Here is a 21,471-nt window from a genome sequence, read left to right on the forward strand (position 1 = left end):
CAAAATGTATTGTATAAGTAGAATAATAAATAATAACTAAATATCTCTTGTCAGATTATTGCATATTATTAAATTATTTATTATCTTTTTCTTAGTTACTTTTATTTATTTTATTGTCAATTTAAATCATTTTATTTAGCAGTATTATTACTGCTGGACATTTGAACTGTTTCTGCCGCATGGTGCTTACATGTTCTGTTTTATCTTTTACTATTAAAACATTATTAAAAACCTATTTATTCTCCTTGGCGTTCAGTCCCAGCTAGGCAAGAATCCTTGGCTTTCTTTTTACTTTTTTTTACCCTTTTATTTGTCTTTTTTATCTCTGACTCTGTTTTGGACTGAGTTTTTATTACTATTTTATTGTTTTACTGTTTTTATTTATACCTATCTGTGTATGATTTATTCTATTTTAATAACTGTACAGCACTTTGGTCAACTGAGGTTGTTTTTAAATGTGCTCTATAAATAAACTTTGACTTGACTTGACTATTCCTGCCTCAGGAATAACCTCTTCGGCATAAATAAAGAGATTTTTTTTTGTTTTTATTTGTATACATGCATATTTTATTTTGTGCGGGCAGTACACTTTATATTTTATTTCATTTATTTTTATCCCATTTTTTAATTTATTTTATCTTATTGCATCTTGCTGATCTATTGTTTACTACATCTCTTTGTATTGTGTTATGTATTTATTGTTTGTGCAGCACTTTGGAAACCTTGTGTTTGCTAAAATTGTGCTATATAAATAAAGGGGATTGGATTGGATGAATTAAATATTTTAAATTAAATTAAATAAATTGAACAAAAAGTGTGACATAAAAGAAGTCTAACAGTGTGTGGCTGGCTGCGCATCACCACATTTATAAAAAACCTTCTCAAACTTGTTTCAGCCTATTATCGTGTATTCTTGAAATGTACCTATTGTGAAATTTGATACACTTAAGTGGACATTCGACTCTGACATTATATTGTGTATACTTTGTTTTGATATGTCATAGTTTGTGTCTAATTTTTATTTATTTTCCTTTTATTATCTTTATTATTTGTATATGTATGTTATTTGTCACTCTGAAAATTGACAATAAAAATATTTTGAAAAAAAAAAAACTTGTGTCAGCCGGCATTTCTGTTTATTTTCTAAAGCTGCGTCTCCAAACTGCATGTGACTCAGCATCACTCTCTGTGAAAACAAGGACAAAGAGCATAAAACACCAGAGGACTGAGACAAAGGACGAGTCAAAGAGAAATACAAATTTTATTTGTTGCACAAGAAAACACAGTAGAGGGCGACAGCGCCGGTTACCATGCAGTCAAGTATCACAGATGTGTGCTTGTCTCATGCAGCATGCACTGAACAGAAGAGTCCACAGGAACACATGCACATGTACAACAGGTTGACCTGCCAGGTGGTTCCTGAAGAGAAACTTTAACACCAGCTGAGAATCATTTCTCTGCTCACCTCCAGCGGCTGAACTCTCTTTGTTTTTGCTTTAATTCTGCAGAACAGAATTAAAGCCTTCAGCGAGTGGAGATCACTGAAATCATTTACATACACATAAGAAACCAGGTTATTCAGAGATATCAGGTTTACATGCAATTGTCGTCTGTCGTTTTTTTTTTTTGGATGCAATAATTTTTGCATGAAATTTACTTTTACTCTGCAACCTTTAGTGTTAAACCAGCTGTTTGAGTTTGTGTAATTTGCATCCTATTATTCTATCTACATGAATATACATTAAGAGTAATAATTTTCCCTATAATAATAATAATAATCCATCCCTCTTCACCATTACTTTCCCTTTATAAAACTACAGTCATGGAAAAAATGATTAGACCACCGTTGTTTTCTTCAATTTATTGTTCATTTTCCATGGTTTTCTTGATTATGATTTTGGTTATTATCAAGAAAACTATGGAAATGTCTAGATATCAGCTCTTAAATTAAACTCTTATGAGATATTTTTGTTGTTATGATTATATTTGTCCAAACAAATGCACCTTTAGTTGTACCAGACATTAAAATGAACGAGAAATTGAATAAAAGGGGCGGTCTGTTAATTTTTTCCATGACTATATTTTTGTTGTTTTAACCAGGTCTCCTCTCATTCCTGAGCCCTGATAACAGACCAGCGTTTTTTTCTTTACATGTTTATGAAAACAGGTATTTTCAAAAAGCTGCTGATGAACCAGTTACTTAAGTGCATGTAAAATGGCTAAATGCTTCTCAGCTTGGTGCTAAATGACTCTTTCTGAACATGTTCAAAAGAAAAGAAAAAAAAAAATCAGATATGTTCGAGTGTTCGTTTTCTTTCTCGGTATCAAAGAGGGTAGTTTCATGGTTCACAGCCACAGGATAGAAAACGTTTGTACAGTACATCGCATGTTTGTCCGTTGTAAACAATTCTGTCAGACTGCAAAAATAACGAGCCATTCAGCGACAACAGCATCCTGTAAAACATCGTCATCATGAGATTTAAGGAGGAAGAGGAGTTTAAGTATCGACAGTTCTGATGCTTTTAGAAACAGAAGACTCGGGAGAAAGTCGGTACAAAAGCCAGCAACAGTCACGGACAAAAAAAAGACGATAAAACGTCAAAACTCTGGAGGTACGTCCAAAATACTAACAGCCTGTTCCCTCAAGGCCCCAAAATCCTGTTGCCTCAAATTGTCATTGTGCATATCAAGTCCTTCAACATATCTGGAATAATACACAAGCTTTGTTATCAAAATATACATCAATATTTGTACAATACAAAGACATAAAACATTTGTTCAAAGAAGCCCTGGGTTTGGATTTAACGTAAGGGATTTCCCTCTTATGATTTCAATTCACCTTCAAAATGAATAATTCCCCTCAAAATACATTAGTGCACTTCCTCCCTTGATGTAAACATCACGACACAGTCAATAAGTAGGAACAGCTCTTGTAGGCCTGGTGTTTCTTACATGCTTGTGAAAAAAAAACAAAGACAAAGCTACAGTTTCAGGAAAAGATACTCCAAAAAATACACAAGATGCAACATTATTCCAGGTACAAAATGTCGTCTTATAATACGTAAAGAATGACAAAAACAAAATAAGTTTCCCTCCAGGCTCTGGAGAAAACTTCAATTTGGCTGCTCAATGTTTTTTCCTGCAAATTGCATGCTTTGAGTACAACACGTTGTTGCAGCCGTGCTCGCTCAGTGTTTACAAAAAAAGTGACAAAAATGAGTTTATACCAAGTAGAAACAAAACAGAGTGTCATGTTCTGTACCAGCCTCAATTTTTCTCATGAGATGTTGTCTAGATTGTGATAACTGCTGCAGAAAAAACACTTTAAAACATGTTCATGTTGACATTAGAAACAACTAAAATCAATTTAAACTGACATTTCTGCCATCAGTGACATGACGTAGAGGACACAGCTCTCATATCATGGCACGGAATATTTCTCAAAGTTGGCTTCATCGTGACTTCACAACAGATTGGACTTTTAGTGTGCAACGTTAATCTGCACTGACCAGATTTAAAAAAAAAAAAACAGATGCTGTTACCATGAATTCACTCTGCAGGGAACATGATCAAAAAGTGAACGGAAGAACATTTATTTCACGGCAAATCTGACCAATTTGTTAGAGAAACAAGGGTCACAATAACTAGCTAACTAGCTAGTCTTTTGTTAGACCAATGTAAGAAAAATATGTCAGGGCTGCTTCTTTCTCTACTGATTTTATAGTTGTGTCTGACGAGTGAAAAGTTTTACTTCCACTTTTCAACTTTGTTTTTTTTTAAGAATGTAGATCTAGAAAATGACTTAAGAATGGGTAAAAAGAATCCGGATCTCAGGAAGATTTTATAAGTTACCAAAAAAATGTCATGGGGGAAAAAACTGTTTTTTTTGTGTTTTGTTGTTGTAATACTCATTTCAGCCACAAGAGGTGCTAGTGCACCAGTACCCCGTGTTTTAAATCAAACTGAAATAATTCATGTTTGCTTCAAGGAAATACAGTAATACAACAGGAAAAAAATGTTTCTGACCCAAAAGGGAAACCACCTGTGTGAGCCTGAGGCACTTCAGCCTGACAAAAAAAGGCAAAATGTTTATTTAAATGAAAACAAAGTGCATTAAACAACCTGTTGTTGTTGTTAATACAGTGGGTTTACATACCTTTGAAAGATTATCCTGTCAAAAACCTTTTTTTCACCTGTTCTTAAGTCATAAACACATGAGAGAAAAGAGAGTTAACGAATGGATCAAGGTAGTTTTTTCTGTATCTTACAGATATAACTGCTGACAACTGATCAGAAAATTACACGTCAACCATGTTTGATCCAAAATCCATTCAGTTTTCAGAGGTTAATATAACAGCAGTAATAAACGGTTGGAAGCTGCACTGTTCAAATCGAAACTGACCAAGAAAAAAGAACAAAAACACTTTGAGCTCTGAGATGACTCCTCGTACCTTTTGGTCCTACAACAATTATTCCCAGCATTATCAAACGACTCTGTGCGGTGACAATTCATTTAAAAATACACATTTATACAAAAAACAATCCAGTCAAAAGACATGAAACCACATTTTATGAATACAAAAATGTTGAGCCTTGGCTATTCAACCAATGAGAACTTCCCTCTTTCTGTGTCACAAGTTACAAATGTAATAAATAAGACCAGAACGTCTGCAATGCCTTCAGGCAAATATATACAATTAAAAAATTCAAGTAAAATCTTCTCCCACGCTCTGTCGCCCAGACTAGTTTGTAAATGAGCTTACAAACAGTTTTGAAAGACTTGAAAGAAAAGATATGAGCAGTAGTGGTGAGTCGTCACTTCCTCTGAGGCGCTTTAGGAGGCGTTTCCTCTCTGGACTCAGACGTCTCCACCTGAGGACCTCCTGCTGCTGCCTGGGAGTTAGCAGGACGTCCTGCTGCCTGGCTGCAGCTGGCGTTAGCAGGACGTCCTGCTGCCTGGCTGCAGCTGGCGTTAGCAGGACGTCCTGCCTGCTGGGGCGGAGCTGACGTGACGACCACCTCCAGCTCAGGCGTCTCGCTGGTTTCCTCTCCGTCGGAGCACGGCTCCCACTCGTCCTGCTCGCTCTCCGTGGAGCCCTGCACGGCGATCTGAGGCACCAGCGTGAACCTCCGGACCACCGGGACCTCCAGCTCCACCTCCACGCTGCTCTGGAGGCGAGCGTCCATCCACGCCATCCTGTGCTGCTGCTGCTGATGTTGATGTTGTGTTTGGGCTCCCGGAGCCGTGGTCGTCACGGTAACCGTGGTGCTGGTTTTCTCCTCCGGCTCGTCGAAGCTCACCTCCTGCACCGCCTCCTGCTTCTTGAAGGAGTCCCGGCGCTCCGACAGGTTGAGCTTGCGCATCACGACCAGCTGCTCGGAGCGTTCGACCCTCTGGCTGCTGATGTAGCCCCCCATGTAGGAGCCTCCACAGGGCCCCTCCCCCTCAGGGTCCCCCAGCAGGTCCCCCTCGCAGTAGAACGGCACCTCCAGCGTGTGTCGGCGCGGCGTGTACGACTTCTTATCGGCGTGATAAACTCCCGACAGCTTCTCCGCCGACTGGACCCTCTTCAGCAGCGGAGAGCGCGGCGGCTCGGCGCTGCGGGGACGCACGATGTGTCTGACGATGGTGGGCGGGGACAGCGTCTTACCGTGGAAGCTGTGGAGGCTTTTGGCGAAGCCGGAGAGTGGAGAAGGGGAGCGCTGAGGGGAGAGAGGCTGGGTGGAGGAGGAGGAGGAGGAGGTGCAGGCTAGAGGAGACGGGGGGATGTTGCTGGTGGACTTCCTGCGGCCCACCTTGGTGTAGCGCTGCGTGTTGAGTTTAGAGCCCAGACCGTGGAGGGAGCTGGGTCTGATGTGGGCAGCGGGGGAACTGGGAGAACTGGAGCAGGGAGACGTGCTCTGAGGAGAGTTAGTTTCTGGAAAGCAGAGGGAAAATGTTAGAATAAATCTCAACATTTTACAATATTGACACAAATATAAAGCCTCGACTGAAACCTGCTCTCAGATGTTTAAGTGTCCACAAGAACCATTTACTAGGGGTGTGCATTGGCACTGCCCTCACAATTCGATTCAATTACGATTCACCAGGTAACGATTAGATTCCATTCGATTCTACGATGCATCACAATTATACTGCACACAACAAGGGACATTTTTCGTCAGTCATGAGGCAATAGAAGCAGTCAGATAGGCCTAATAACAATAGATTTTATTGGCTGCTATGTGTGTATCATCCACTCTGCTCTGTCACTAGTTTGGAGTTTAACACAGTTTTAAACTGGAGTTGTAGTTGGGAGTTCAAACTAGCGACAGAGCAATTGCCCCCACCAGGCTTGGAATTTTGTCATTTTAGGGGCAAGGTGATTTGGCCTTCCTGTTCACACTTATTTTAAGGGCACAAAGGCCACATGACAGGGCATAAAGGCTGTTTGGTTAAATTACGCTGGTTTTACCTTTCAGATTAATACCTTAACCTTCTCATTCACCAAGAAACATTAATGCACAATATGTTAAATATATTAGAAAGGACCTTTTTGGAAAATGACAAATGAACCTGTTTTGAAAAGATGGCAAAATGAATCTCCTGCCTGAGTTCATCTAAGAGTAAGGAAAGAGAAATGCCTCCTCCTGCCATAAAAAGGAACCTGCTGAGGTGAAATCTACATCAGCTAAATGTGGAGCCCTTGTTCCTGAGCTAGGGAAGACGTTAGCGTTATCCCAACTAGCTAGCTATCGCTAGTTTTCATGACGCAAAAATGTAACGTTAACGAGTTGACTTTAAATAGGCAAATGCAATGGTGATTACCTATCAATAGTACTTTCTATAAAAACATAAATGTTAAGTCCTGTCAAATACTACCACATACTTCAGTCACAACATATCAAAACAGCTTGTCCCACTAGCTTACCTGTGCTGCATCAACACATGGCTCATTAGAATATTCAATGAGCCATGTGTTGATGCACACGTCTCCAAGGACAGGGAGTGGGTCGGGTTAGCGTTGTGTTTACTGGAACTTTGACAGGGGCGCAAAGGCCACCTGGGCCATAAATTGAACATTTTTTCACAGGGCATCAAGGCCAGAGTGTGAAATTCCCACCCTGTCCCCCACAACTTTCCACTGGAGGACAGGAAATAAACATAATCGATTACGGCACTTTGCCGCATCAATGCTGAATCGTGCATGCCCCGCATTGCGATGCATTGCCGAATCGATTATTGTTGACACCACGACCATTTAATATCGTCATGAATTATTCTGGAGTCCCACTGAGCTCACCGAAGGTCTGGTGGTCGGGGGCGGGGCTCCGGCAGGGCGTGGAGGGCCCGGGGGAGAGGCTGTGTGTCGGGGAGCCTGGAAGACTCTCGCTGGAGGAAACCGAGTGGTGGAGGCCGGAGTTGAAGGAGCGGCTGCTGTGCATCACGGTGCTCTGCTTGGACAACTTCTTCAAGATGCTCCGCCGCCTGCAGGAGGAGGAACCAGTCAGACATGAGATGTTCATGCTCCGAGTGATAGACAGACAAATGGTTTTATTACTTTTCTTGGTTTTTAGGAAGTAGAGCTTAAACAATTATGCCGAGGTGGGATTCATCATTTAGCACAGCTGGGTAATTGTTTGGTCAAGAACATTTAATGCACCTAAAGTTGTCCCAGAATATAATTTAATATCAGAAATTAAATGGAATATGACTTCATCATATCCATTTTGTAGGTTAGTGGATTGAGCAGGGTTGGAGGGGTTTTAGGAATCTCTGTCAATATCAACATGCATCTTGGATTTTACCATTCATTTATTGTTTTTTATTATATATAAAATATATAATTTGTGGCAATTTATGTACATAACTTATTCATGTAGGTTCTTGGTACACATTTAGATAATTAATAACAACAAAAACAAACATTTACAAACATAAATAGTAATTTTAGGAATATAAAATACTACCACTAGGGGGAGACAGAGACTTTGTTACCAACCTCACAGAGTAAACAACGATGAGTAACTCTGCAGGAACCATCCTCAGACTCTCACCTGTCGTAGTTATCTCTCCTCTTGCTCTTCTTGCTGCGTCGAGCCATCTTGCCTTTGTGTTTGGTTTTTCGAGCTGGACCCACTTTGATGGAGGAGTTCTCCAGCGCGACGGTCTGAATGGCCACCTTGCTGCCACTCTGCACATTTCACAGGAAGAAAACAATTATTAGTTGTGTTAAGGATGAAAAAGGTTTATGTTTATAATATTTATATTTATATAGTAATTTACACTATACATGTATAGGTATTCACAATGTAATATAAATTGTTTATAGTATATATATATATATATATATAATTGTTTATAATATTTGTATGTGACTATATTGATTATTCATATATATATATGTATATAGATATAGAGACCTGTTAAGGGGTAGGACTCGATACGTTTTTTTACTTCTTCCTACTCCCTTTCGAGCTTGCAGAAAGTGTCTGTCTTCTCAATTTTTTTTTTTGCTTTTTTGTTTTGTTTTTTATTTATTCATCTATTAATATTTAAACTAGTTTTTTGTTTTTTGTTTTTTTACTTGCTTGCATGTTCGAAATAAACACAATCAATCAATCAACTGATTAGCGAGTACCTGCCACAGCAGTCTGAGTGTTTCTAAGAGACTAAAAGACAACAGGATAGAAAATAAAAGATAAAAACTAAAAGACTAAAAGACAACAGGATAGAAAATAAAAGATAAAAACTAAAAGACTAAAAGACAACAGGATAGAAAATAAAAGATAAAAACTAAAAGACTAAAAGACAACAGGATAGAAAATAAAAGATAAAAACTAAAAGACAACAGATAGAAAATAAAAGATAAAAACTAAAAGACTAAAAGACAACAGGATAGAAAATAAAAGATAAAAACTAAAAGACAACAGGATAGAAAATAAAAGATAAAAACTAAAAGACAACAGATAGAAAATAAAAGATAAAAACTAAAAGACTAAAAGACAACAGGATGGAAAATAAAAGATAAAAACTAAAAGACAACAGATAGAAAATAAGAGATAAAAACTAAAAGACTAAAAGACAACAGGATAGAAAATAAAAGATAAAAACTAAAAGACAACAGATAGAAAATAAAAGATAAAAACTAAAAGACAACAGATAGAAAATAAAAGATAAAAACTAAAAGACAACAGGATAGAAAATAAAAGATAAAAACTAAAATACAACGGGAAATAAATAAATAACTAAATAAATGGTAAAAAATTCAGTTAAAAGCTAGACCAAACAGGTGGATCTTGAGCCTCCTTTTAAAAACATCAACAGTCTCTGAGTCCTGATGTCCTCTGGCAGGCTGTTCCATAGGCGAGGTTTTAGTTTTAACTCTTGGAATAATTAAAAGGCCGGTACCAGAGGACCTCAGGACCCGCGAGGGTTGATATGATAAAAGCATATCCGATAGATAAGATGGCCCAAGACCGTTAAGACATTTAAAAACTAATAAAAGAACCTTAAAAACCTTAAAGATTCTGTACCTTGAGGAGCAGCTCCATCATCTCCGGGTGGACCAGGCCTTGGACTGACTCTCCGTTCATGTGGGTGATGAGGTCTCCGGTGCGGAGTCCGGCCTGGTGAGCCGGGCTGCCCTCCTCCACACTCTGTCAGAGCAGCAACACAGAGGAGAGGAGTTTAATTTCAGCATTACATAACCAAAGTCTTTTATAACTCTCTCGTGTGTCAGCAGAGTAAAACACATTATACTACTAATATTACTTGATGTGGACACATGACATTCAACAGGCCTGAGGAGCTAAAAAGGTTCCTACAGCTACACTAGGACTACTTTTAATGCAACTTGGAATTACATTTAAGACCAATTTTCCAATCAACAAAATTGAAGGAGAAAAAAAACCAAGAAGCAACGTCAAATAATTGGTATTAGGGAAATTTTGTCCAAATGTCTATTGTGACATAAAACATGACTTTCTTTTCTTGGTGAGTTTTTATGCCCATTTTTCTCAAATCTTGGTTAAAATTTGTAAATTTTTTGTTGAATTTGCACACTATGGAAATACAAGGTACATATCCTCTTCTCTAAGCATCTCAACCAGAAACATAATATGAATGTTGGTTCTGTTATCCTGATCTGCTTGACTTTAATGTGAGAGGCTTTTGGTAAATGGTTACCAATTATATTAATTAAAAAGTTGCAGATTTACGAGAAAAAAGTGGGAAAAAAACAACTTTTTTCTCCCAGATTCACCACTTTAACCCTTAATAGGACACTTATTGAAATACTTGCAAATTCCAAATTTCAACCCTAGAGAATATTGGAGGATATTACATACAGCCAGAATGTGTAAAAAAAAACTACGTAAATAATATTTTGAGAAAAAAGTTTACGAGATTAAAGTGGCAAATCTACGAGAAAAAAAATGCGTAGATTAATGAGATTTAAAGTGGTGAATCTGTGAGAAAAAAGTTGCTTTTTTCCCACTTTTTTCTCGTAAATCTGCGACTTTTTTCGCGCAGATTTGACACTTGAAATCTCTTAAATCTGCGACTTTTTTTCTTGTAGATTTGCCACTTTAATCTAGTAAATTTGCAACATTTTTTCTCAAAATATTACCTAAAGTTACCAAATACAGTTCTTTGCCTGATAAAGGGTTAAGCTCTACTTCTAAAAAAACAGGAAAAGTAAGAAAACATTTGTCTGCATATCACTTCGAGTGGCAAATCTACGAGAAAAAAATGTGCAGATTTATGAGATTTAAAGTGGTGAATGTGGGAGAAAAAAGCTGCTTTTTCCCCACTTTTTTCTCGTAAATCTGCAACTTTTTTCTTGTAGATTTGCCACTTTAATCTAGTAAATTTGCAACTTTTTTCTCAAAATATTACCTGAAGTTACCAAATATAGTTCTTTGCCTGATAAAGGGTTAAGGCCTTATCTTCAGACTAATAAACTGAATGCATCTGAATATATTTGAAGGTTGTGCAGGAGCCTGTTAAACCCACCGACACCATGTGATGCACCGTGTAGACGTCGCTGTCGCCCATGTAGACGCGGATGGCCTGCATGGTGAAGCCGTACTTCTTCCCCGAGGTGTGGATGACGATGGGCGGCCTCAGGCTGGCCGGGCTGAGCGACAGGTCCCGGCTGGGGGAGGAGTCCCGGGACGAAGGGTTGGAGGAGAGGGAGCGAGGGGAGATGGGACTCGGCTGGAGGCCGCTGGGGGAGTCATCTGGAACACACACACAGGGTCACTTTACTCTGACTGTCCAGTTCAATTTCATTTATCCTTTATTTATTTTCTCCAGGAATCATTGAGGGCAACCCCTCATTTGTAATGATGTCGAGAGTACAGAGAAAACACGAAACAGAGTACAGAGAAAACACATGCAGAAACATTAACAACAGTTACAGTGAAAGGCAGAGTTATTGATTATCATAGTTTTAAACTGGCCCATAGTTATAATTGTGTTGAGTTTGAGTGAATGTTGTCAGATGTTCCAGGTAAATTCTAAATTAAAAAGACAGTTTGAAGAATCAAACCATTAAATTATAGCCATTTGGATTAAATGTTTAGGAATAGTTAGATGCAGCAGAAAAATTGAAAGCAGTTTTTCCAAATTCAGTATTTGTCCGAAGAACACTGAGCATTAAGCATTAATCACTAGAGCGTGTTGGATCGTTACTATGTGACCAGTTTAATAAAGAGCTGAGGTCTGGTGGCATGTCAAGACTTTATAAATGAAGAACAAGAACAAGAACAGGAACCAGAACAAGCTTCCTGTGTTGGAAAAGGCTTTTTATAACAAGTTCTTACGCTGTGAATTAAATGTTAATAGAGCCGTGAATATTTTCCTCTACAAAAAGCTGCTTCTTATGTGTATATTCACACACATACAGTACAGGCCAAAAGTTTGGACACACCTTCTCATTCAATGCGTTTTTCTTTATTTTCATGACTATTTACATTGTAGATTCATCAAAACTATGAATGAACACATATGGAATTATGTACTTAACAAAAAAGTGTGAAATAACTGAAAACATGTCTTGTATTTTAGATTCCTCAAAGTAACCACCCTTTGCTTACTAGAATATAAGACATGTTTTCAGTTATTTCACACTTTTTTGTTAAGTACATAATTCCACATGTGTTCATTAATAGTTTTGATGAATCTACAATGTAAATAGTCATGAAAATAAAGGAAACGCATTGAATGAGAAGGTGTGTCCAAACTTTTGGCCTGTACTGTAAGTTCCTGCTACAGTTTTACTTTCATGACAACAAACAAAAGATATTTTGTTCATTTATGTCAGTACATGTAATTGTCTGTATATGTTGATAGTGTGTGTGAGGTGTTGATGTAGGCCTACCTGTGGTGATGATGAGGGACAGGGCTGAGACGGAGGCTGACTTGGGAACTTTCCCTCCACAGGGAAGTCTCTGTCTGTCTGGCGTCTCCAGCTGGTTTCCGAAGCGGCGTGGGGCGGCGGGGTCCTTGGGGGACGAGTGTTTGCCCCCGGTGCTGTTGCTGCGGATCCTGATCCTCCGAAGGTTTGACACGACCACCTCAGCTGCAGGTACCAAGGGTTGGAAGTTAGATTTAAACATGCACATCCGGCCCGTTGGCTGTCCTTGTCCGGCCCGCGCAAGGTTACCCAGAAATTAGAAATCAATACAACCGCAGTGCTTTTATTTTGAAGGCGATTTAGGTATAAGTTACCCCAGTTACCGATGTACCTTGTCAAAAACGCCTATTAAACACCTAAAAAGTTAATAAATTAACAATTAACAAGTTAATAAATTCCTTGGTCACCTTGTGAATCCACCGCAAGAGCTACGAGGTGGGAAACAATAGCAAACATTAGCATTAGCACTTGAGTTAACAAGCACTTTTACTATAGTTAAGACAACAAATATAGCCACTAATATATATGACAGAAGAAAAAACCTTGTGTCCAGTCAGCCAGCCACTATAGAAGCCTTTTGATACTTTAAATCAACTTTATATGAATTACTACGCACTCGTTCTTATTTACCTGTCACTACCTTTCAAAATATATATATATATATATATATATATATTTGATTTACTCCACATTAACAGTCTTATCATAACATGTATTGTTATCAGTAGCAGCTCAAAACCAGATAATTTACTGTATTTTATAAAGCGATTACATTAATATTGAGCAGAATTTAGTTCAGAGTTTTGGTCCGGCCCCCGTAACCTTTGTGGTATTGGTCATGTGGCCCCTTGGGGACATTAATTGCCCACCCCTGGTCTAACAGAAGCAGCGATACAGAAAACTGGATTCACCTTCATCGTCGGTGGAGAGGGCGAAGCGGGGCATGGTCTCCAGGCTGTGGGTGCTGCTCATCACCAGAGGACTGGTGCTCCTCTCAGACTGGGAGGAGCTGGAGGAGGCCCGGGGCCGGAGGCTACAAACAGACAGAGACCAGTTCAACAGGTAACTCCACTGGTACAAGTGTCCAAATGATCACACAACACGACACCATGCTGCTTTAACCCACTGAAGCCTGGAAAGCAGATAAGTCGTTTTGTAGTATTTGTATAAACTCTCAAATACTTTTTGATTTTCATTTCTATCTGCTACAGAGGCTGAAAAATCTATTATTTAGTAGGAAGAGTTGACACTTCTGTTGAATTTCCAGAAAAACTTCAGGTTTTAGGGGCTTATTTTAAAATCGCCCAGAGGTTTTACAGGCGTTTTAGGCGTCAATGGGTTAACACTGAAACTAAAGAATGCTTATGAAGCTGGTTACAATTTCCAGCAGTAATTTTAAGTATAACCATAAAGTGCATAAAAGTGGACGTAGCCTTTGGGTCTCAAAAGTGAAGCCAATGAGGGCGACTACACTTTATTATTACTTTACTATTAATTATGCAAAACTAAGTTAATAATATAGAAGTCTATGAGAAAATGTCCGTCTCACTTGATTTATTACCTCTACTTACATTACAGCATGATGTTGACTTAAATTAAGGTCCAATTTAGAGTAAAATAGGAAACAAAGCAGGTGTTCTCCAGGACGTAGTTAGCTTGTGGCTACCTTGGCTGTCAAACAGGATAGAGAGATAGCCTCTAGTATCTAGTATTTAGTATCTATGGCACTGTGTATGCTTAAATAGCCTTGAACTTTTTTTTTTCCCCTTTGAGGGTCTGTTTGAGTTGTCTCACTGCACATTTTCAGTTCATAAAACTTTATTGTAACATTCTGGTCACCTAAAAATATCTGTTTCAGTGTTCAGTTTCACAACCCTGATTCCAAAAAAAGTTGGGATGTTAACAATTAAAAGGCAATGATATTATTTGGTAATTCTGTGTAACATAGATTCAATTGAAAACAAAGACAAAGTTAGCATCCTAACGGTTCATGTGAGTTACAGATGCAGCCTGCTAACCAAGCTAGCTAGCTAGCCAGCACTCGTGGTAACCCGACAGTAAGTCCTGAATAAAGATGAAATCAACTAGGAAAAATAAATAAAAATAAGATCAATTCAAAGCATTCAAAAAAGCTTTGATAGGACCCTAAAAGCAGCTTCCAGTAAACCTCTGACCACTCTGCCTACCTGGCCATGCGTCCAGCATGTTTGCGCTCTGCGCTGCCGTCTGCTGGGCTCGGGGAGGGACCGAGTCCTCCAGCGTCCCCGCGGTCCTCCTTGTCCTCGCTGTGGCTGCGGTCAGACGAGAAGCTCAGGTTGGACGGTGTTGCCAGATGCTCTGTGCTGCTGTAGACCTGAAACATTGAAAAGGAGAGAGGCTGTGAAGCAGAGGACTGAGATCTAGCCTGGCTAACACCAGACTGATCACAAATGAGATTAGTCCGGAAACCAGCCGTTCATTTCTCCGTAGAGGAGGTGTGGTTTACGATCCTCCAGAGCCGTTTATTGGGCGCTTAGAATGTCTATCAAAGCGTCTGTAGGTAGCTCTTAGCCAATCAGATCAGTTATACCAGATGACGTAGTAGAGCGACAGAAATGGATGTTTACATAGCCAGACTAGCCCATCTCTACTTTGAGGCTAAAATGCTCAATTCTGCTTCTGCAACGTTTTTCTGCAGCATGTTCACATTCAGCCACACACATCCACTGATTTTATGGGCAACAAACAAGCTGCTGCGGGTAGTAGCGGGGCTAGTAGCGGCGCTAGATGGTAGATTAGACGTTTCCCAAATCAGTTATACCAGATGACGTATGTAGAGCGACAGAAATTGATGCTTACATCTATGGTTGACCTAGCCAGACTAGCCCATCTCTACTTTGAGGCTAAAATGCTCAATTCTGCTTCTGCAACATTTTCCTGCAGCATGTTTACATTCAGCCACACACATCCACTGATTTTATGGGCAATAAACAAGCTGCTGCAGGTCTCTCAGCTAGTAGCGGCGCTAGTAGCGGGGCTAGTATCGGGGCTAGTATCGGGGCTAGTAGCGGGGCTAGTAGCGGGACTAGTAGCGGGGCTAGTAGCGGCGCTAGTAGCGGGACTAGTAGCGGCGCTAGTAGCGGGACTAGTAGCGGGGCTAGTAGCGGCACTAGTAGCGGCACTTGTAGCGGCGCTAGTAGCGGGGCTAGTAGCGGGGCTAGTTGGTAGATTAGTAGATTAGACTTTTCCCAAATCCTGTCGGAAGCAAGGCTAAAACATTTTTTCGTGGTGAAACAGGAGCCATGTTGGATCTGTAAGAAAACTACAAAACTACAAGCTTCCGTCTGCTGAGTAGTACGTGTCATCGTCTTGCCGTCCCTCCCCGCTCTGTGATTGGATCCTAAAACAGGGCTAAGAAACGGCCCTGGTTGCCAGACTGCCTGGAGGTTCGAAATGAAATTCGAGCGTGCAAGGCAGTCTGGGTATACCCAGGCTAGCGGAGACCCTGAATTCTTTGCTGTCTGAACGGTATTATAGAGTGGCAATAGTAACCCTTTACCAATTCTGTCAAAGACTGAGGTGTTCAGTCATAATAACATATTTTCATGTAGGAATATTGATACACTTAAACACAAATAAAAACAGTTCAAATATCCTCAGGGATAACACTGCAGGTTGATTCTGTACCTGGTTTCTGAAGGCCTGTCCCCTTTATGAACTCTAACACATGGAGCCCTTACCTTGCTGAAGCGATGGGACCAGGAAGCAAACTGTCTGATTTCCAAAGAAGACTCTTCATCGTTGGTCTCTTCATCCTCGTCAGACGCCATATGATGATAACGCTCTGACCGCGCTGAAACAGGAACACAAAGAGACTTTTTAAGAAACTCAGAGAAACTGCTTTAAGGAGATATAGAGAGTCTTAAGAGTTTATATTTGTCAATTGTCTTTTTTTTTAATTACAAGAGCGCTGTTAACAGCCACCACGAACTCTGTTATTTTGCTGTTCTTTGCTCAAACTAGTAGCTGCAGTAATTTGGATGAGTGTGTTTTAAATGTGGGATCAAAGCGGCTCTGAAGTCAGGATGTAACCTACTATCGAAGTAGCTGGTGTCGTCCTCCGCCTCCAGCTGAGGGATGAATTCAGCTTTCTGCCTCAGGAGTCCGTTCCAGTCCAAACCCAGGAAGAAAGGGTGCTGCTTGACCTCAGAGGCTCCACCTGCAACCACACGATTATAGTCAATCAAACACTGTGACTTCTGTAACACTCAAGAGGCAAAACGTATTTAATTCATGATTTAAGGCAGGGGTGTCAAACTCAAATACACAATGGGCCAAAATGTAAAACTTGAATAAAATCGCGGGTCAACATTGAACAAATAAACCTTTTAATATATACCAAACATGTTTTGCTTTACCATTAAATATGGAACCAGCAACGCTTATAAACATACAATATATAACTAAATAGTGCAGACATGCAAAATCAAATTTCAAATAAAAAACACATCAATGTCATTAATTTATTAAATAAAAATTAAATAAAAATCGTATGCCTCTTTTCTATTTGCATCCTTCTGATTTAAATATCAAAATAAACTTTTTCAACAGGTTAATAAATTCTGCCTTTCTTTTCTCCATTTTTGGGAAGGTGTAGCTGGGAGACAGCTCTAGCTTGAGGTTGCTATGACGACTGTCACAGAGGAGCGTTTCTGGGTCCTGTCCTGACTGACGCGCCAAAACAACAGCAGGGCATTGTGGGATTTGTAGTATTAGTGGGAAATGAGCCGTATAATACCGGCGGGTCAGCTTTTATAAGACAATAATAAGATAATAATTTGGTATTGCCTCGTGGGCCAAATAAAATTACACTGTGGGCCAAATTTGGCCCACGGGCCAGAGTTTGACACCCCTGAGTTAAGGTTATTAAAGTAGGTCATTCATATTTGTATTCTCACATACAGAATCTCACTTTACCCTCCGTTTTTATCTTTCCTTTAAATTAAAATGATTATTTTTTTTAATGTCATTTTTAGATTCTGGTTTTACATATGTACTTTATAATTGCAATAATATAATAATGTCCAAGTCACCATTTTAATTTATTTTTCTGCTACCAGCCATATTTTTCAGTATCAGCCTGTACCAAACACCATCTGCAGCTTTTTAATGTGTTAATCAGCAGTAAACTGAGCAGTACCAGTTCCCAGTCGGTCTAAAGGACTCTGTCTGAGCAGGCGGGTGATCAGATCCTGAGCGTCAGTCGGTAAGGCATCGTCTCCTTCTGGCCAAATGATTTCATCTGCCAAAAACAGAGAAAACAAGCTTGACAGATGATCACAAATAAAAGCAGGAAAAAAAGAACATAGCTTCTGAAGGTGTTGCACTGCTTGAAACAAAATCATTTTTCTACTTCAACTACAATCTCTGCTGGCATTTAATAATTCTGTATCTTATGGCAAACAATATGACATTGTTTTAAGTACAAAGAAAGAAAATGCAATGATGCCAAGTTGTAGCCTGGCTAACACCAGACTAACCAGCCGTTCATTTCTCCGTAGAGGAGGTGTGGTTTACGATCCTCCGGAGCCGTTTATTGGACGCTTAGAATGTCTATCAAAGCGTCTGTAGGTAGCTCTTAGCCAATCAGATCAGTTATACCAGATGACGTATGTAGAGCGACAGAAATTGATGTTTACATAGCCAGACTAGCCCATCTCTACTTTGAGGCTGAAATGCTCAATTCTGCTTATGCAACGTTTTTCTGCAGCATGTTTACATTCAGCCACACATCCACTGATTTTATGGACAATAAACAAGCTGCTGCAGGTCTCTCGGCGTTACGGTAGCGGCGCTAGTAGCGGGGCTAGTAGCGGGGCTAGTAGCGGCGCTAGCAGCGGAGCTAGTAGCGGGGCTAGTAGCGGCGCTAGCAGCGGAGCTAGTAGCGGGGCTAGTAGCGGCGCTAGCAGCGACGCTAGCAGCGGCGCTAGCAGCGGAGCTAGTAGCGGGGCTAGTTGGTAGATTAGTAGATTAGACTTTTCCCAAATCCTGTCGGAAGCATTAAGGCTAAAACATCCTTTTTCGTGGTGAAACAGGAGTGTAAAGTCAAACGTTGTTCTTCTTTTAAAATCAACTTTCGCTCTAAACTATTTAAAACACCATCTACAGCCAAAGAGAGTTTCGCGTCTGCTGCAGCCATGTTGGATCCGTAAGAAAACTACAAAACTACAAGCTTTCGTCTGCCGAGTAGTACGCGTCATCATCTTGCCGTCCCTCCCCGTTCTGTGATTGGATCCTAAAACAGGGCTAAGAAACGGCCCTGGTTTCCAGACTGCCTGGAGGTTCGAAATGAAATTCGAGCGTGCAAGGCAGTATGGGTATACCCAGGCTAACCAAGTTGTGGAATTATGCCTACAAAGATGATAAAATAAGAGACTGATGTCTGATTTCAGCACTCACCACTAACAACTTGTCCAAAAAGCTCTTCGGGAGTGTCTCCAAAGAACGGGACGCAGCCGACCAGGAACTCATAGAGGATGACCCCCATCGCCCACCAGTCCACAGGCTTCCCGTAGCCCTGCCGGAGGATCACCTCGGGGGCAATGTACTCTGGAGTGCCGCACACCTGCAGAAACAACACAGGTGAGTCAAAGAGAAGAGGAACAGCTGCTCCATAGCCTCACATGTCAAAAATACGTCTTGTATCTTGCATTGGCAGCAGCCTCACCTGTTTATCTACAAACTCTCTGGTGTCTTTCTCCATGTGACCCTCGTACAGGTTGGTGGTCATGTTCATCAGGCCGATCTTGGACAGGCCGAAGTCAGTCAGCTTGATGTGGCCCATAGATGTAATCAACAAACTGTCAGGTGGAAAAAGACAAAACCATCCATCATCAACATCTGCAGGTTTTCCTCCAGTTGAACCTTTGAATGTTCAACAACTTCTGCAAGAACCCAGATGGAAAAAAAGCAAGGAGGACTGACGACAAGCACACATTTGCAACACTTCTCCATGGCTAATTTAACTGGAAATTTGTGGCCACCAAAGGGTTGGGCATTTTTATTGACTGGCCAAGCAACCTGCCTGCTGCAGCTTAAAGAAATCTTGACTCTCTAGGTCAGTGATTCCCAACAGGGGGGGCCCGACCCCCCCTGGGGGGCGCCAAAGATCCACGGGGGGTCGTGAAGCCCTCTTGATTTTAAGGGATGTAATAAATCTAATGTGTTTAATATAGATGAGTCAGTATTTAATTCATTAGTGGGACAAAAACAACTAAATAAGGGCTACATTAAACGTTTATTAATTTATTTAAATAGAAAAATCACTATAGAAAAGTATAAAAATAAAGGCTATATCGCAAGAATAAGGACATGTGTAACATCCCTCCTGCAGTAAACACAGGTCGCCAAAGTTTACAATGGTAAAAATGTGAGTCCCTCAAGAAAAAGGTTGGGAACCACTGCTCTAGGTGAATAATCACAGATCAGATCATGTCTGGTTGGTAATTTACTGATGTTTAGAGTATGTTTTTAGAGTATTGGGCCATACTCAGTGAATCTATAAAAGAGAAGCCAGTGTTAGTAAAAAGGTGCTAGTCTGTACTAAACATGTCAAAGGACAGGAGTGAAGTTTTGTTCTCACTTGTCAGGTTTTAGATCCCGATGCACGATGCCATAGTTGTGAAGATACTCCAGGGCCAGGACGGTTTCAGCAAAGTAGAGTCTGGTCATTTCTACAGGCAGCGGGCCCATGTTCTTCAGCAGGTTGGCACAATCTCCACCTGAAGGAAACAGAAACATTATGTCATTTTCATTCATGTTGTTCAGACTAATAACTGCTAATCTCTTGCTCCACTATAGCACTAAGTGTGTAAGCCACTCTGGACCAAGGTTATAATAGTTTTGGATTTTTCATTAGTTTTAGTTTTAATTTTGTTGTGAATTTTTGTTTTCAAATTCAGTTAGTTTTAGTTTATTTTTTATTTTTTGAAAATGCTTAGTTTTAGTTTGTTTTTAGAGTGAGTTTTCTAGTTTTAGTTTAGTTTTTATTTTTTGAAAATGCTTAGTTTTAGTTTAGTTTTTATTAGTTTTAGTGTTAGTTTTAGTTTTTTTGTAATGGGCTATATGTTGGGTGCATGATTCAAATAGATCATAATAAATGTTTCCTTTATTTCCTTTGGTTTATCATCTCAGCCCCAATAAGGTTATTAACTCTTACAGTTCTGGGTGTTTTGTATTTTGGTTCTAGTGTAAACATCCCAGTCTCAGTAAACATATTCACCATGTGTTGCATGTTCAAATAGAAACACTGAATTATGAATGAAAAAAGTTAACAAAAACGAAAACTAAGGACATTTTCACTATAATTTTAGTTAGTTTTAGTTAGTTTTGTAACCACAAAATACAGTTTCAGTTAGTTATCGTTTTTTTAAAAACTCTAGTTTTTATTTTTATTTCAGTTAACGAAAATGTTTTTTCAATTCTAGTTTTTGTTATTTCGTTAGTTTTCGTTAACTATAATAACCTTGCTCTGGACCAGATAGAGCCAAATGTTAAGTCTTACCTTCCACGTACTCCATGACCATGCAGAGATGACGACGCGTCTCAAAAGAGCAGAACATGGAGACGACGAACGGATTCTCTGCGAAGGTCAGGATGTCTCGCTCCACAAAGGCCTGCTGGATCTGGTTCCTCAGGACCAGGTTCTGGCGGTTTATCTTTTTCATGGCGAACCGCTGGCGGGTCTCCTTGTGACGGACCAGATACACGGCCCTGTTGAACACCACATGAACCACATCAGACTGATAATCTTCACACTCAACAGTAAAAAGGCTTCAAGAATGCATTACAGTAAGGTGGTTGAAGCCCCAACATATAGTATGTGGTCTGAAAAAATAAAGGAAATATATCAAATGGAGCAAATAACATACTCCTTAAGACTTCAAAAACATATATTCACTAAAAGGTGGAGCCCTGCTATGGGTATACTGATATAATTTTATTTCTTTTATTCCATTTTAATTATATTTTTCTTTGTCATTATAGTCTCTGTATTTTTTTTAGATGTACCATAAGTGTTACCATGTGTATG

At 39.8% G+C, this 21,471-nt stretch overlaps 1 protein-coding gene across 2 annotated transcripts in view; it reads right to left on the reverse strand.

Moving 5' to 3' along the window:
- Nucleotides 1-4,347: 4,347 nt before the first annotated feature.
- Nucleotides 4,348-21,471, reverse strand: part of mast3b (microtubule associated serine/threonine kinase 3b) — a 51,830-nt gene continuing 34,706 nt past the window's right edge. For both annotated transcript variants that reach the window (XM_059341320.1, XM_059341319.1), the window contains 15 exons: nucleotides 20,944-21,152; nucleotides 20,023-20,161; nucleotides 19,108-19,240; nucleotides 18,840-19,005; nucleotides 17,581-17,682; nucleotides 16,477-16,599; nucleotides 16,121-16,233; nucleotides 14,588-14,754; nucleotides 13,313-13,434; nucleotides 12,366-12,566; nucleotides 10,997-11,223; nucleotides 9,517-9,639; nucleotides 8,038-8,174; nucleotides 7,284-7,468; nucleotides 4,348-5,918 (listed from right to left, as the gene is read on the reverse strand). In XM_059341320.1, coding sequence (XP_059197303.1) covers nucleotides 4,816-5,918; nucleotides 7,284-7,468; nucleotides 8,038-8,174; nucleotides 9,517-9,639; nucleotides 10,997-11,223; nucleotides 12,366-12,566; nucleotides 13,313-13,434; nucleotides 14,588-14,754; nucleotides 16,121-16,233; nucleotides 16,477-16,599; nucleotides 17,581-17,682; nucleotides 18,840-19,005; nucleotides 19,108-19,240; nucleotides 20,023-20,161; nucleotides 20,944-21,152 — 3,250 coding nt within the window. In that variant the 3' untranslated portion in view covers nucleotides 4,348-4,815. The remainder of the gene's footprint in view (nucleotides 5,919-7,283; nucleotides 7,469-8,037; nucleotides 8,175-9,516; nucleotides 9,640-10,996; nucleotides 11,224-12,365; nucleotides 12,567-13,312; nucleotides 13,435-14,587; nucleotides 14,755-16,120; nucleotides 16,234-16,476; nucleotides 16,600-17,580; nucleotides 17,683-18,839; nucleotides 19,006-19,107; nucleotides 19,241-20,022; nucleotides 20,162-20,943; nucleotides 21,153-21,471) is intronic.

Source organism: Centropristis striata, chromosome 9, assembly GCF_030273125.1.
Source record: "Centropristis striata isolate RG_2023a ecotype Rhode Island chromosome 9, C.striata_1.0, whole genome shotgun sequence".
In the NCBI taxonomy this organism is placed as follows: Eukaryota; Metazoa; Chordata; class Actinopteri; order Perciformes; family Serranidae; genus Centropristis; species Centropristis striata.